Source organism: Triticum aestivum, chromosome 3B (assembly GCF_018294505.1).
Source record: "Triticum aestivum cultivar Chinese Spring chromosome 3B, IWGSC CS RefSeq v2.1, whole genome shotgun sequence".
NCBI classification, from domain to species: Eukaryota; Viridiplantae; Streptophyta; class Magnoliopsida; order Poales; family Poaceae; genus Triticum; species Triticum aestivum.
In genome coordinates, this window is record NC_057801.1 from 529565841 (window position 1) to 529583282 (window position 17442).

Consider the following 17442-nt stretch of genomic DNA (forward strand, 5'->3'; position numbering starts at 1 on the left):
CCCTATTTATAAGACGAAGGGATAAGCGACATGCGCGGGAATCGAGGAACATAAACAAAAATGGATATGTGACAGAGTCGTCGCCTCGATTTTCGGAGGTTTATTAACTAAAGGGAAGGATATACGGTTTTAATAAGCAGGTGACGTCATGGCGGTTTATTACAATCTTGGAAGATGACGTCACGACGGTTTACAAGATTCACATGAAGATGACATCATGGTGGTTTACAAGGTTCACATGAAGATGTTTAAGAAGAAATTTTCCTAAGTATTGAAGATTGACATGAACATGTTCAAATCAATCTGGGGCCTAATGTTGGGGATATAACTACTGAGTATAAACCGCCCAGGAGGGGCCGGGTTATACTCATAAGGAGTCATCCGCATTGAAGCCCATGAAGACAAGGAATATGGCGCTTTACTATTGAGATCTAAAGGCCCAAGGCCCAAAGGTGGATTAGAGCCCGTAGACATAAACCGCCATGTAATATGTAACTTGTGTTGTAAGTTAGGAAAAGGTAGAAACCGAGCCGGACACGTGTATGAGCTGGCGTCGGGATTCTGTAAACCGCCGGGTGTCAACCTGTGTATATAAAGGGACAACCCGGCGGCGGTTCAGGGACAAGAAACAACAACTCGAGATCTAGGTAAAGCGGATTCGCTCCTTGATCATCGAGACCCCATCAATTCCACCACAACTAGATCGTAGGCTTTTACCTTCACCGCAAGAGGCCGAACCAGTATAAACTCCCCATGTCCTTTGTCCAGTTTAACCCCTTTAAGCTAATCTCGCTGCGATGGCTCCACGACTAAGTCCTCACACTAGGACATCTGACGTGATAATTCCACGACACCTAGGAACAATTGATGTGTATTCTAGGCGCCTCCCCCCACATATATAAAGGAGGGAGAGGGAGGGAGCCAGCCCTAGGCGCGCCCAAGTAGGAGGAATCCTACTTGGGCTCCTAGTAGGATTCGCCCCCCCCCTTTCCTTTTACCGAAGGGCGAAAGAGGGGAAGAGAGAGGGGGAGAAGGAAAGAGGGGGGCGCCGCCCCCTTCTCCTAATCCTATTCGACCTCCTTCTCGGGGGGGGGGGGAGGCGTAGCGTGGTTTCGTGGACAGATAGCAGTAGCGCCCTATGTAACCACGAGCTACTGTTAATTATCACTAGCGTCTCCTTATAACCGGCGCTACTGCTAAGCATCCATGTATAAGGTTTTCCCTAGTAGTACACGTAGAACTCTTGAGTTGGCCTTTAACTCATTGAGACTCTCGTTGCACCCCCACCATTGTACTTGTTGATCTAAAAGAAAAGGAGTAGAGCTATTACACACGTCAAGACGGAACCAACCTAGGTGATACTTATGTGTCGTGTTCATCTGACAACCCGAGGTTACGTCATACTACTAAGCAAATCAACATTTAACTATTATTGTTGTTAGGTACATTGCAAAATGCTCTTGATAACCGATGTCGACCGTAAAGACCTAACGTATGATGTCCGATTGGATAAGCAACACCAATGAGATCTTCATCGATGCTATCTCAAATTGGATCAACGCCAACGACTTGAGCTCCATCCATGTCTTTGACCACTCTGAGGAATTCGCCCTCGGGGGTCCTTATCAATTCAGACCAGTGAGCATCCGTCTAAATAGTACGACCCCGATTTTTCTTCCTACTACACAGGGTCTACTACGGATCACCGACTGCCTATATAAACAAGATCTTATACAGTCAAAAGTGTGGCTTGAACATGTATTATATGCTGATGCGAGCTATATTTTTAGCCAATTTTTTATATTTTGGTGTGGAGGGAGTAGAAAACAAATACAGAAGAAATCCCGTTACATTTTTTTTCTCAACCAGGGAAAATCCGACCTGGAAGAAAACGTAAGTTGGGCTATAAAAGGGAGGCCCCTTAGAATCGCGTAATCTGCATTCTACCCCTGGGAGCCCCCGAGAAACAGAAAGAGGGCTTGCGCGCAAAACATCTTGTCGCTAGATCTCGACCGCAGGAGCAGGATCGATGGAGAGGGCGTCTTCCTCCTCGACCGCGGCCCCTTGGCCGAGCGATTCGGGGTGGACGACGACGGGACGCTGCCCCCTCTGCGGCTGGGAGGAGAGCGGGGTCACCGTCGCCCTCATCTTCGAGCACGCGTCGCGCTGCCGGGAGAGGCGATTCGAGATGCTGCAGCGCCCGGCGGAGGAGCGGATTGCCGGTGAGCAAGCAAAGAAAGGTCGCCGCCATGCGCATATCAAGCTTCGGAAGAACTAGTGGTGAGTCCCCCCATCCCCCCAATCCACCGCTTTCTTCCTCTTTCTTTCTTTCTTTCTTTCTTTCTTTCTTTGGGGGTCTCAACTAGGGTTCCTGCTCGAGCGAAATCCCCACTTCTTGTAGCTTCGATCCCGCAATTCTCTCTCCTAACATTTTCTTTCCATGATTCTTATGCAGTGCTGGCGCGTCAACGAGGAGGATCGACCCAACACTGGAGTGGAAGAGTTCCAGAGGACCGACTGCATGAGTAGTTTAGGTTTTATATTAGCCCTGTCCCGTAGGACTTTGCTGAACTCACGTAGAGTTTTAGCAAAATTGGCTTAGGAAGCCATATACTAGAACAAAAAATGCAGATTTTACTGCACATATGCCACTATACTGTAATCATTGATGCCCATAAAAGATGGCATTTTCTGTTAGATGTTCCTTTAGTTTCCTTTTCTTCCATCCGGTGCTTATTTCTGCAATAGGGGAACCTCTCTGCGTTCTTTTTGCGAATGGATTTGAGCTAGTAAATGTTGGGTCTTTTCAGACTTCATCTTTGTTTCTTTTTTGGATTTATTGTGAGTGATTGACTCAAGGGTTTGACAGAGGTATTTTCTGCTCTCTGAGGATCTCTGCCACCGCAATGGCAGCGGCAGGGATGACAGGCAGTACAGAAGGGAGAACCTGCAGTATAGGCCTAAGAGTAAGCCATCCTCTGTGTCTGCTTCTGGTGTTGATCAGAAGTCTGAAGGGAAGGTGGAGCCTGCTGCTGAGGAAAAGCAGGTGGAAGCCCCTGCTCAGAATGTTGTTGAAGCCGTCCCTGCCTCTGAATCTGACAAGTCTACAGGGTATCTTCCACCGAGCCTTGACCTTTTATTTTCTGTTGGTTATTGTACAAGTTTTCCTTGCTTTGTTGTGAAACGTAACCATTATCCTTCAAGTTAACCTCATTGATGTTTGAAACTGATGCAAGGATGTGCAAAAAGATGATTTTAAGAAGAGGGAGAGGGTGCCGAAAAGAAGCCAGAGGGAGAAGGTGCCGATAATGAGGGAGCCTAGAAGAAGGATAAGACCAATAAGACCAAGTGTCTCAGTGGCTCTGTCAAGAGGGAGCTGAAGAAGCAAAAGCCTAGAAGGAAGACTCTGATGGGGATGCTCCTAATGAGACTGCTCAGGAAGAGCAGGAGGCTCCCATTGAACAAGAGAAAATTGTACTTTTCTACACTTGTGGATACTTGCCTCACGTACAGACCCTTTGCTCTGTTTTTCAAGATTTTTAGTGATGTGCTAATTTGGAGCAGGTGATTGCCCTTGAAGAATATGAGAAGATGCAAGAAAGGAAGAAGTCCAAGGAGGCCTCTAAACCTGAGGAGAGGAGGGCTGCTGCTGTAGATTTTGAGGGTCTCCAGCTCTTAGAGAAGAAGAAGATTGAGGATGATGCTAAATTGAAGGCGGAAAATGTTCGCAAGGCAAAGGAGGCTGCTGCAAAGGAAGCCAAACCTCGCAAGGTAGTGAAATTAACTCATCTTTTCTTTTTACAACTTTTTAATCTTCCAACAATATGCATTTTGAATTTTGATGCTGAGATATGAAAGGGGCATGTTTTACCTTACTGAACCATCTTCTGAAATCTAGGCATGTCCTTAGAATGTACGATCACTACTTCAGTGCTGTTTAATTTGTATTGTGCTTGTTAGTGACAGTGTGATCCTTACTGCTGCTTTTTGCTGCAGGCTATCAGCATCCAGGAGTACCTGAAGCCAGAGGATGGTTCAGAGTACGTGCCTCCTACCCCACTGAGGCGCCCTCAAAATGGCGGCTACAGGGGAGGCCGTGGCAACGGTGCTTACAATGGCTGCAGCAGCCGTGATAGCAGCTCTGAGTGCCGGGTCTACAATGCTGGCCGCGGCCATAACTCCATCGTGTTCCACAACGCCGAGGCCAAGGCCAACGCCAACGATAGTGGCGCCCCAAGGAGGGTTGAGGGTTACAATGGCGAGCACCGGCAAGGCGGCTACCACTTACCAGCAAGGTGGGTACAATAGCGGCAGGGGCAGCGGCAGGTACCAGGAGCGCCAGGATGGGTACAATGGCGAGCGCTGGGATCAGCAGGGTGGGTACTACCAGGAGCGCAGGGATGCCTGCAATGGAGACCGCCGGGAGCAAGGCAGGTACAATGGTGGTGGCCGGGGCAATGGTGGTTACCAGGAGCGCAGGGATGCCTACAATGGAAACCGCCAGGAGCAAGGCCGGTACAATGGTGGCCGGGGCAACGGTTACCAGCAGCACCAGGATGGCTACAATGGTTACCGGGGTGGGTACAACAACAGTGGGCGGGGCAATGGCGGATACCACCAGGGCGGCAACTACTGGCAGAGGCAAGCTCCCAAGCTAAAGGAGGATAAAGTGGTGATCACAGAGGCCGACTTCCCAGCTCTAGGTGGCGCATCTCAGGCGTAGTCCCAGGCCTAGATAGGTCTTCTTTTCTTTCTTATTATTAAGAGGGAGAGGAGAGTTTAGAGGAAAGAAGAGGAGACAGTTTTGTAACAGAGCTACTACGTGGTATCATGTGTTGCCCTGGGTTTATTATAAGCTTTGGTGTTAGTTTACTTGTCAATTGTTTTGTTTCTGATGAAGTGTGGGCTGTGATATGGTTTTGTTGTCGTTGAAATTGCAATAGGAAGCAGAAGATTTTTGGCAAAATCAAGCACTTTATCATCATGCCCTCTGAAGGAAAAAATGTTTTCAGGATCAGGTTCTGCATGACAGGTACACTTAAGCTAGAACTAGAAGTTACTCTTTATGCATGTGTGATTTGATAATTATTCATGACACACCAAAGGATGTTCTTTAGTCTAAACCCTGCAATTTTTTGTTCTCGATATTTTGTGGCACTACTGCAGTACTATTATCCTTTCCATCGCATCCACTATGTTCAGTTACAAATACTTAGCAAGTGCTAACATGTGAAAACTCTGAGCCAAAGAACAATGTCGTAAAGACATTTAGTCCCTATAGGCTAAATTTTATCGTTGCATTCTCTAATTCACATAACACAGTAGGTAAGCTGCACTATATGAATTAAGACAGCAGAAAAGATGTTCACAAACCATCCATGACATTCTCTAATTCTTTAATGTTCTTCTGTACACAAGTTCTCAGTACATTGTTACTAGTTTGTAACACTCACATATATTATATCTCCTTGATGCCATTTCACGGCCGTGCATAAACTTGGCTGTTATAAATATTGACATCTTCTACATAATCAGTTGCTCGTGCACTTCTGCAGGCTGTTTAAACTGCTCAATTTTTTTGCTGGGTGTATGACAAGTACACTTCCAGACTTAAGCTGGAAGTTATTTCTGATTTACATGCTAGTAGTTTGACAAATTATCCATGGCATGCCAAAGATGCTCATTAGTCTGAACTCTCCTGTTTTTGCTATCACTGTTTTGTGGAACACAGGCAACCTGATCCAATTCTCACTTGTAAAGCTAATTTTGATGGATACGCACTCCAGAGATACTAAGAACAATATGGTAGGAGCTAGGGTTCTACCGGGTCTTGGCCGAAGATTGTAGGGGAAGGAGGGAGGTGGACGAGCTCGTGACCGCGGCGGCCTACGTGTGGGCGCCGTCTCGCGCAGAGGGGAAGGCGGCGGCGATGGGAGAAGCGGCGGCTAGGTTAGGGTTCCGGCTCCTCTGGGAGCCGGGCAATAGATTATGTCTTATTGCTTAATTCCAAACGAGGGTCTTACAACTGTTTTTATAACCTCGCTGCTAAAAATAAAATAACTTGGGCTAAGCCCCTAACTAGACGCGCCCATTGGGCCTCCTCCGGCTATAAGTGACGCCGGTCATAACATCTGTCCCCGCCTGCGCAAACAGCTCGTCCTCGAGCTGGAAGTCTGGATAGTGATGGTGGAACTTGTCACGTTGCTCCCAAGTTGCGTCCTCCTCCGGCAGGCCTTCCCACTGGATCAACAAGTACCACACCCTGCGACGCAGCTGGACCTGCAACACCTTCGCCGGTCCGGAAAGGAAACGGCCGTCGGAAGTCGGAGGAAGTGGCGGCGTGGCCGCCGGCGGATCCCCACGGAAGGGCTTCAACAACCCCACATGAAAGACGTCGTGGATGCGAGCACCGGCCGGAAGCTGAAGGCGGTAGGCCACCTTGCCGATGCGCTCCAGCACGGAAAATGGCCCAGCGTAGCGAGGACCCAGCTTACGCTTCGCGCGCGGGTCAAGGGACTGCGTAGAGTGGTGAAGAAGACGCAGCAACACCCAGTCGCCCACCGCGAACCCCGCCTCGCGGTGGTGGCCATCGTAGTAGTGCTTGGCCAACTGCTGGGCCTGAACGAGGCGTTGTTGCACCTCCGCAAGCATCTCGTCCCGGCTGTGAAGGTCGCCTGCCGCCTCCGTCCTAGCCGTCTCTGGGTCAACCGGCAGGATGGGCGGGGGCGGTTGGCCATAGACCACCTTGAATGGCGTAGCGCGCAGGGCGGAGTGATAAGATGTGTTGTAGCAGCACTCCGCCCATGCTAGCCAGTCCACCCAAGCACGAGGACGACCACCTGTCACACAACGCAAATACATGGCAATCACCTTGTTGACCACCTCGGATTGGCCGTCCGTCCGAGGAAGGAAGGCCGTGTTGAGGCAGAGCTTCATGCCCGCCATTCGGAAGAGATCGCGCCAGACATGCCCCATGAATACTGGGTCCCGGTCGCTGACGATCGAAGAGGGAAACCCATGTAGGCGGACGATGTCGTCGAAGAAAGCACGGGCCACGGAGGTGGCGGTGTAGGGATGGCCGAGCGCGATGAAGTGTGCGTACTTGGAGAAGCGGTCGACCACCGTGAGGATGACGGACTTGCCTCCCACCTTGGGGAGGCCCTCGATGAAGTCCATAGAGATATCGGCCTAGACCTGAGAGGGCACCTCCAAGGGCTGTAGCAGCCCAGCCGGCCGCTATGTCTCCGTCTTGTTACGCTGGCACGTAAGACAAGACCATACCCAGTCTCGGACCAGGGCCCGATCGCCGGGAAGGTAGAAATCGGCGCGGAGACGGTGGAGGGTCTTCTGCACGCCCTCGTGGCCGGCCGAGTGTGCCAGCAGTAGAACCGGGTCATGAAGGTCGCCGTGATCCGGCACGAAGAGGCGGCGCCCATGCAGGAGCAAGCCATCCGCCAAACGCCACGGCTCCTCCAAGTCGCTGTCATCGAGACGCTGCGGAAGGAGCTAAGTGTCCGGCGCCTCTACGGTGGCCCTGTGGATGTCGTCTATGAGGGCAAAGGAGGGCCCCGAGCGGATGCAGAGGGCCGCCCCGTCGGTGGTGCCGGCGTCCGCGTCATGGTCGGCGTCGGGGCGGGACAGGGCGACGGCTACGATGTTAAGATGGCCCGAACGATACTCGACGGTGAAGTCGAAGCCAAAGAGCTTACTTATCCAGTGGTGCTGCGGCACAGTCGAGAGCCATTGGTCCAGTAAGAACTTGAGGCTGTAGTGATTCGTGCGAATACGGAACGGTCGCCCCCAAAGGTATGGCCGCCATTGGTGCATGGCCTGCACCAAGCCAATGAGCTCCCGCTCATAGGCCGCGAGCTTATGATGGCGCGTGGTGAAGGGCCTGCTGAAGAACGCAAGCGGACCGTCGCCCTGATGGAGGACGACGCTGAACCCCACACGGGAGGCATCGCAGTCCACCATGAACGGACGGTCGAAGTTGGGCATCTGGAGGACGGGACCCATCGTGAGGGCCCTCTTGAGGGCCTCGAACGCCTCAGTGGCCTCCGCATCCCAGGCGAAGGCGTCGCATCGCAACAGGCGTGTGAGCGGAGACGCGATGATGCCGAACTCCTGGATAAATTTCCGGTAGTACACGGCGAGGCCCAAGAAGCCGCGGAGAGCCCGCGGTGAGTGCGGCGTCGGCCAGTCCACCACGGCCGCCACCTTGTCGGCGTCCATAGCGTCACCCTCGGCCGAGAAGACGTGGCCAAGGTAGGCGACTGAAGGCGTGCCGAACGAGCACTTCGAGCGCTTAAGATGAAGATGGTGCGCTCGAAGCTCGTTGAAGACGATGGCGACGTGCTGAAGGTGCTCCGCCCATGAGGCGCTGTTGATAAGAATGTCATCAAAGAAAACAAGCACAAACCGACGCAAGTAGGGGCGGAGGATGTCGTTCATGAAGGCCAGGAAGGACGCTGGGGCATTGGAGAGGCCAAAAAGCATCACCAAGAACTCGAAGTGGCCGTGATGAGTCCGAAACGCCGTTTTCGCGACATCGTCTGGGTGCATCCGCACCTGGTGGTAGCCCGAACGGAGGTCGAGCTTGGTGAAGAAGCGTGCCCCATGTAGCTCGTCCAGGAGCTCGTCGATGACCGGAATAGGAAATTTGTCCTTCAGCGTCTGGGCATTAAGGGCACGGTAGCCGATGTAGAAGCGCCATGTGTCGTCCAACTTACGGACGAGGAGGACCGGCGCCGAAAACGGCGAAGTAGAGATTCGGATGATGCCCAAGGCGAGCATGAGCGTGCACTGGTGCTCCAGCTCATCCTTCTGCAGCTGGGGGTAGCGGTAGGGGCACACCGCCACCGGCGCCGTGCCTGGCAGGATATGAATGCGGTGATCATACACCCAGGCTGGCGGAAGACCCTGAGGCTCGTCGAAGAGGTCGCGGTGCTGCTGTAGAAGATGATCCAACAAAGGGTGCTCGGGCCCTGCAGCAGTCGCGGCCAGCTGCATCTGCGGCGCTGCCGGTGAGGCGCCACCCACGCCCTCCCACTGGACGCGGTACCCCTGGCGCCAGAAGGTCATCGTCAGGGCGTCGAAGTCCCATAGGATGGGACCGAGGGTCTGCAAGAAGTCGATGCCGAGGATGAAGTCGAAGCAGCCCAAGTCGATGCCGGCGCATGTGATGGTGAAGTGCTCGTCGCCGATGGTGATGGGCACGTTTCGCGCCAACCCGTGGCAGCAGAGTCGGTCGCCGTTAGCCACGGTGACCCGGAGTTGCTCCCCTCCCGTCGGCTGTAGCGCTAAGCGGCGCATGATCGCCTCGGGCAGGAAGTTATGCGTGGAGCCCGTATCCAGGAGGGCCACCAGGCGCTCGCCGTAGATCATCACCGGCAAGAGCATAGTCCGCTCGTCTCGGATGCCCGCGAGTGCATGGAGGGAGACCACTAGAGTCGTTGCCGGAGCGGCCGTCGGTGCAACCTTCATAGAAACAGGGGCGGCCAAGTCACCGAGCCCCTCGGCGGCCGTGTCCTCCTTGACGTAGTCAGCTGCCTCCAAGTAGAAGAGTCGCGGGCATACATGGCCCGACATGTAGGGTTCATCGCAGTTATATCAAAGCCCCTGGCAGCGGCGCTCGAGCTGCTCGGTCGGGGTAAGCCGGCGGAAGGGCCGCGTCGCGACCGGAATGGTAGTCGTTGGAGCGGCCGGAGGTGGGCGGCCCGGCATAGGTGGTGTCGGGGGCGGCCTGGCTGGCTGGCGGCCCCCACTGAGACGGTGCCGCCTACTGCAGGGCCTGCGTGCGACGCTCGAAGGCGCGAGCGTAGTACATCACCGTCTAGAGGTCCTGGGGTCCCCGAAGCTCCACGTCCACATGGATATGATCCGGTAGACTGCCGACGAAGAGCACGACCCGCTGATGAGCCGTCACGCCGGGCGCGTGGCACGCCAAGGCCTGGAAGCGGTCGGCGAAGTCCTGCATCGTGAAGGTGAAGGGGAGGCGGCCTAGCTCCGCCAGCCGGCTCCCGCGCATTGGCGGCCCGAAGCGAAGGAGGTAGTGATGGAGTCATGTACCTAGGGTAGGGTCGCAGACCTGATCTAAGTACCCTGTCCAAGGACACCCTTAGAAGATATCACCTTCCAGTCGACCTACGAGGGGCTCACTCGACTGACTTGAAGGACTCGACCACGAAGACTCACTCGACCACCAGAAGCTCAAGAGGCACTCTGCACTGCAACGGTCTGTAATTAAGTAGACTTTGTGATAGTAAAGACACTTTATGTGGGGCGTTACCAGTAACGCCCCGGACTTAATATACCTTAAACCCTTCATTACGTGGGTTGGCTGGGGTCCTGGCGCACTCTATATAAGCCACCCCCCTCCATAGGCAGAAGGGTTTGGCACCTTGTAATCCATATACACATAATCCACTCGACCGCCTCCGGGCTCCGAGACGTAGGGCTTTTACTTCCTCCAAGAAGGGCCTGAACTCGTACATCTCTTGTGTTTACAACCTCTCCATAGCTAGGACCTTGCCTCTCCATACCTACCCCCCACTCTACTGTCAGGTTTAGATCCACGACAGTTGGCGCCCACCGTGGGGCCGGTGTTTTAGCGATTTTGTGGAGAAGTTGCGATTCTTCCGAGTACTTTCATCATGGTAGCTGCTGGAGTTTTGGTCGAGGGTCGAGAGATTCGTCTTGGTGCCCTCATCTTCGTCGCCGACGACTCCGCCTGGCTCCAGGAGGCTCCACTCGACGTCGATGCGCTCCCCATCCGCGGTGCGACGCATTTTCGCGCATGTGTCCGCGGCGTTCTGCTGCGGCAACCGTCGACCCCATATCGGTCGACTCCCCTATCGACCACCCTCCCGGTCTCCCGCCAGCGCAAGCGCTCGGGTCGGTCGAGGCTTCAGCGGCGGGTGAGACACGCGGTGGCTCGCCAGACGGCCACCACCCAAGTTGCGGCAATCGAGCCCGACGAATCTCTCTACGGCATGTTCGATCTGTCGACTGGCTCCGTAGAGACTGCATCCGAATGCGATAGCAGTGATCCAGCGGCGGAAATCCTGATGGTCGACGGGCCTCGCAGCCCCCCTGGCTTCGCCCGTGATGGTGGGGCAGGCGACGGAGGCGACCCCGCACGAGACCATGAAGAGTACCAGCCCGAGCCACTCGACTCTCTGCAAAGAGAGGAACTTCGCCGCAGGAACATGGATGCCCTGCATACTCCCATCGCAGGAGAAACCCCCGAGGCTCGCCCCTTGGAGGAGGAACGTTTGGCCAATTTGGCCGAACGCGCTCGCCTGGAGAATCTTCAGCGAGCACTCGACGAGCGCGTGCGACAACGAGTTCCCGACGCCAGTCGACATCAACTCTTCCCGCCGACTCAGGTATATCGAACCCCAATCCAGAATTTAGCATCTGCGACCCGTATAGCAGAGTCCATCCAGCCCTCTCAGTCGGAAGCTGGCAGAGGCTTGATGCAGATCAAGGATCTGCTCCGGGCAGCAGGAGATCAGAATTCAGCCGTGTCACAGTCGCGCAACAAAATTCACAGTCGATCCGTCGCTACGAATACGGTTCAGTCGGCTCACAGTCCCAGATCGCCTCCGCGGCGTGAAGGGCGCGAGAATCGGCGAGACCAATATAGAGACCGACACGACCGAGATGATAGGCGTTGAGTGCCCACTTCCCCTCCAAGGGGTGGGTCTTACGCTCCTCGGCAGCAAGATGACAGACGTCAGCTCAGTGCGGGGCGAAGAGTTCCAGTCGACCCCAGAGAACCAGGCTTCGACGCGCGATCCATTATCGTGCAAGGCTTGGTCAACCGGAACAGAGCCCATCGAGGTGGACTCGACAGAGATGCGCCCACGAGCAGTCGAGTGCACGTTTCTGGTCCGGAATGTTTCAGCAGAGCTATCAGAGCCGCAGTGATTCCTCCCAATTTCAGGTTGGCAACAGGAGTCAGCAAGTTCACCGGTGAGTCTAAGCCTGAAACTTGGCTTGAGGACTACCGAGTGGCGGTTTAGATTGGTGGTGGGAAGGTGGCCATGAAGCATTTGCCCCTCATGTTGGAAGGTTCTGCCAGAGCATGGTTGAATCAGTTACCTCCTAGCAGCATTTACACTTGGGAAGATCTGTCCCGAGTGTTCATCAGAACGTTTGAAGGAACTTGCAAGCGACCGGCTGGATTGACGGAGCTGCAAGTCTGCATGCATAAGACCAATGAGACTCTCAAGGAGTATATTCAGAGATGGATCACTTTGCACCATACTGTGGAGAATGTGTCTGATCATCAGGCAGTCTACGCCTTCAAGGATGGTGTCAAGAACAGAGAATTGAGTTTGAAATTTGGTCGAACCGGAGACATGACCTTGAGTCGGATGATGGAAATTGCTACCAAGTACGCCAACGCCGAAGAAGAAGACTGACTCCGAAGCGGCAAGCACAAGCCAAACCAGTCGGAGAAGGGAAACACCAGTCGGAAACAGAAGCGGAAGGCTGAACCGGCAGCTCCTGGAGAGGCTCTGGCCGTGACTCATGGAAAGTTTAAAGGGAAACCAAAAGGATCCTGGAACCCTAAGAAGGTAAAGGATAAAGAAGGGAACGACGTGATGGATATGTCGTGTCACATCCACACGAAGAAAGACGAAGAGGGGAATATCATTTACCCAAAGCATACCACTCGCCAATGTCGACTCCTGATCCAGCAGTTTCAAGGAAAACAGTCTAAAGACAAGGAAAAGGAGTCGGACAAGGCCGAAGACAAGGAGGACAGTGAGGAAGGATATCCGCATGTCAACTCCACTCTGATGATCTTTGCAGATGTGGAAAGCAAGAGTCGATTGAAAGTCATTAACCGCGAGGTGAACATGGTTACCCCAGCAAAAGCAAATTATCTGAGATGGTCCCAAACACCCATCACATTCGACCAATCTGATCACCCGACTCATATTGCCACCCCTGGGAGGCAAGCCTTGGTGGTCGATCCAGTTGTCGAAGGCACTCGACTGACAAAAGGTCTGATGGACGGTGGTAGCGGGCTGAATTTGTCGTATGCAGACACACTGAAAGGAATGGGCATTCCGATGTCCCGACTGAGCACCAGTAACATGAGCTTTCATGGAGTTATACCAGGGAAGAAAGCCGAGTCACTCGGCCAAATAGCTCTGGACGTGGTGTTTGGTGATTCGAAACATTTTCGCAAAGAGAAGTTGACGTTTGAGGTCGTGGATTTTCAGAGTGCATATCATGCCATTTTGGGGAGACCAGCTTATGCACGGTTCATGGCTCGACCATGTTACGTATACCTCAAATTTAAGATGCCCGGCCCCAAAGGAGTGATCACTGTCACCGGTGATCAGAAAAAGGCAGAAGAGTGCTTTCAGAAGGGCTCAAAGATTGCTGATTCCCAGGTGACAGCGGTCGAGTTTGAAGAATACAAGCAAAACGCAGATCCGAGTGATTTGCTGCGATCCAAGAAACCCGCCACAGAATCTGCATTTCAGTCGTCCGGTGAGATGAAGCCTGTTCACATTCACCCGACCGACCCCGATGCAGCCCCGACCCACATCTCCACAACACTCGACCCGAAATAGGAAGAAGCGCTCATCCAGTTCCTCCGTGAGAACTGGGACATTTTTGCATGGAAGCCCGCTGACATGCCAGGTGTTCCCAGGGGACTGGCTGAGCATCGCCTAAGAGTCCACTCATCAGCAAAACCAGTCAAAGAGCATCTTCGGCGGTCCGCCGTCCAGAAGAGAAAAGCCATTGGTGAGGAAGTGGCTCGACTGTTGGCGGCAGGACTTATCCGAGAGATATACCACTCCGAATGGCTCGCTAATGTCGTCATGGTCCCTAAGAAGGACAAATCGCTCCGAATGTGCATTGATTTCAAGCACATCAACTGGGCCTGCCCGAAAGATCATTTTCCTCTCCCTCGCATAGATCAAATTGTTGACTCGACTGCGGGATGCGAGAGATTGTCTTTTCTAGACGCCTACTCCGGGTACCACTAGATCCGTCTGTATGGATCCGACGAGGTAAAAACAGCTTTCATCACTCCATTCGGGTGCTTCTGCTATATCACCATGCCATTCGGCCTCAAGAATGCCGGAGCCACATTTATGTGAATGATTCAGAAGTGTCTACTCACTCAAATCAGTCGGAATGTGGAAGCGTATATGGATGATATCGTCGTCAAGTCACGAAAAGGTTCCGACCTGCTCGCTGACCTCGCCGAAACATTTGCCAACCTCAGAAGGTATGATATCAAGCTCAATCCATCAAAGTGCACATTCGGAGTCCCTGGTGGCAAGTTACTCGGTTTTCTCGTTTCCGAAGACAAAGAGCCTCTGTTGCTTTATATTGCAGCCACAGGACAAGTTGTCAGTACAGTGCTTACGGTCGAGCGGGAAGAAGAAGGAAAAGCTTTCAAAGTTCAGCGCCCAGTGTATTATTTGTCTGAAGTCTTGACTCCATCCAAGCAGAGATATCCTCATTATCAGAAGCTTGTGTATGGAATATACATGACCACAAAGAAGGTTGCTCATTATTTCTCTGATCATTCCATCACAGTCGTCAGCGACGCTCCACTATCAGAGATTTTGCACAACAGAGATGCAACTGGTCGAGTGGCGAAATGGGCGATTGAACTTCTTCCCGTTGATATCAAGTTTGAAGCAAAGAAAGCCATTAAGTCCGAGGCAATAGCAGATTTCCTCGCTGAGTGGATTGAACAGCAGCAGCCGACTGAAGTTCACTCGAAGCATTGGACCATGTTTTTTGATGGCTCTAAGATGTTGAATGGTTCCGGTGCTGGGGTTGTCCTGGTTTCCCCCAGAGGAGATAAGCTCAGATATGTGCTCCAGATTCACTTTGATTCCTCCAACAATGAGGCAGAGTATGAGGCCCTCTTATACGGATTGCGCATGGCCATTTCACTCGGCGTCCGTCGCCTGATGGTCTATGGCAATTCAGATTTAGTGGTCAACCAAGTGATGAAGGAGTGGGACGTGAGAAGCCCAACCATGACTGGATACTGCAGTGCAGTGAGGAAGCTGGAAAAGAAGTTCGAGGGGTTGGAGCTCCATCATATACCCCAACTGAAAAATCAAGCAGCTGATGATCTAGCAAAGATAGGTTCCAAGAGAGGAGCCATTCCGAGTGGTGTGTTCTTGGAGCATATACACTCTCCGTCAGTCAAAGAAGATCCTTTCACCGAAGAAGCTCCACAGCCCAAGAGTGCCACAGATCCGACTGAGGTTGAAGTCCCAGCAGTGGTCGACTTGGTCATGGAGGTCTTGGTGGTCATTCCCAACTGGACAGTTCCGTATATCGCATATATCCTGAGAAAAGAGCTTCCGGAGGATGAGGAAGAGGCTCGACAGATCGTCCGTCGATCTAAAGCCTTTACCGTAATCAAAGGACAGTTATATAGAGAAAGCGCGACTGGAGTTGGTCAGAAGTGCATAACACCAGAAGAAGGTCGAATCATCCTTAATGATATCCACTCGGGGACCTGTGGTCATCATGCGTCCTCTCGGACCATCGTGGCCGAAGCATACCGAGCCGGATTTTACTGGCCAAAGGCGAATGAGATGGCAAAGGAAATAGTGGATAAGTGCGAGGGATGTCAGTTCTACTCGAATATGTCGCACAAGCCTGCATCAGCTCTGAAGACCATTCCACTCATCTGGCCTTTCGCAGTATGGGGGTTGGACATGGTCGGTCCTTTGAGAACAGGTCGAAGTGGCTTTACGCATGTACTGGTGGCAGTCGACAAGTTCACCAAGTGGATTGAGGCTAAACCAATCAAGAACCTTGATGCCGGTAATGTTGTTAGCTTCATCAGGGAACTGATATTCAGATATGGAGTCCCGCACAGCATCATTACGGATAATGGGTCGAACTTTGACTCGAAGGAATTCAGGGATTTCTGCAACTCTCAAGGCACAAGAGTCGACTACGCTTCGGTCGCCCATCCGCAGACGAATGGACAAGCAGAGCGAGCCAATGGCCTGATTCTGAAGGGATTGAAACCCCGACTGATGCGTGATCTCAAGCATGCAGCTGGAGCGTGGGTCGACGAACTTCCCTCGGTGCTTTGGGGACTGCGGACCACACCTAATCGATCGATCGGAAGAACTCCATTCTTCTTGGTCTACGGAGCTCAAGCAGTCTTGCTGAGTGATCTTCTCCACAATGCTCCTCGAGTTGAGATCTACAACGAAGCAGAAGCTGAACAAGCGCGGCAGGACGCAGTCGACCTTTTAGAGGAAGAAAGGGAGATGGCTCTGATCCGATCGACCATCTACCAACAAGATTTGCGTCGTTTCCACGCCAGAAATGTGAGGGGTCGAGCCTTCCAGGAAGGAGATTTAGTTCTCCGAGTGGATCAGAAGAAACATCACAAGCTTGCTCCTTCTTGGGAAGGACCCTTCATCGTCACCAAAGTTCTCCACAACGGGGCGTACCGTCTTTACAACGTCGAACATAATATCGACGAGCCCTGAGCTTGGAACGCGGAACTACTCCGCCCATTTTACACTTAAGTTTATCACTCAGATGAGTTGCAATAAAGTACTCCTGTAGTTCATGGATTTCAAAATAATAGTGTCATAGTTCCTCCATAATTCTTGTCACTTTTTATTTTGTCCAATAAAATTTTCCCCTCAGTGGGTGACTTAGCCGCGAATCCGTTTCGCCTAAGTTTGTAAAAATCCTTATCGAGTGGTGAGCCAGACTCCCACTCGGAGGCTTAGCTGCGAATCCGTTTCGCTTAAGATTAAATAAAATCCTTACCGAGTGGTGAGCCAGACTCCCACTCGGAGGCTTAGCTGCGAATCTGTTTCGCCTAAGATTAAATAAAATCCTACCGAGTGGTAAGCCAGACTTCCACTCGGGGGCTTAGCTGCAGTCCAAGTACTCGCCTAAGATATAAAAATCCTACCGAGTTGTAAGCCAGACTTCCACTCGGAGGCTTAGCTGCAGTCCAAGTACTCGCCTAAGTTATAAAAATCCTACCGAGTGGTAAGCCAGACTTCCACTCGGAGGCTTAGCTGCAGTCCAAGTACTCGCCTAAGTTATAAAAATCCTACCGAGTGGTAAGCCAGACTTCCACTCGGAGGCTTAGTTGCAGTCCAAGTACTCGCCTAAGTTATCAAATTCCTACCGAGTGGTAAGCCAGACTTCCACTCGGAGGCTTAGCTGCAGTCCAAGTACTCGCCTAAGTTATAAAAATCCTACCAAGTGGTAAGCCAGACTTCCACTTGGAGGCTTAGCTGCAGTCCAAGTACTCGCCTAAGTTATCAAATTCCTACCAAGTGAAGAGCAAACCTCTCACTCGGGGGCTTAGCTGCAGCCCAGTGCTCGCCTAAGATATAAAAATCCTACCGAGTGAAGAGCAAACCTCTCACTCGGGGGCTTAGCCGCAACCCAGTGCTC

General features: G+C 52.5%; 1 protein-coding gene across 1 annotated transcript; it reads left to right on the top strand.

The window, feature by feature from the left end:
• Nucleotides 1–1976: 1976 nt before the first annotated feature.
• Nucleotides 1977–4880, top strand: LOC123070735 (RGG repeats nuclear RNA binding protein A). Its single transcript, XM_044494045.1, has 5 exons — nucleotides 1977–2280; nucleotides 2456–3111; nucleotides 3237–3474; nucleotides 3565–3771; nucleotides 3997–4880. Exons 4-5 carry the CDS (start codon nucleotides 3592–3594, stop codon nucleotides 4306–4308), a joined length of 492 nt encoding a protein of 163 aa, XP_044349980.1. The 5' UTR covers nucleotides 1977–2280; nucleotides 2456–3111; nucleotides 3237–3474; nucleotides 3565–3591; the 3' UTR covers nucleotides 4309–4880.
• The last annotated feature ends 12562 nt before the right edge of the window (nucleotides 4881–17442 follow it).

Excerpts from the sequence above, each read along its gene's own strand:
- LOC123070735 (XM_044494045.1), top strand. The coding sequence starts at position 3,592 with ATGCAAGAAAGGAAGAAGTCCAAGGAGGCCTCTAAACCTGAGGAGAGG. Across the intron at positions 3,772-3,996 it reads AGGAAGCCAAACCTCGCAAG|GCTATCAGCATCCAGGAGTA; the intron begins GTAGTGAAATTA and ends TTTTTGCTGCAG.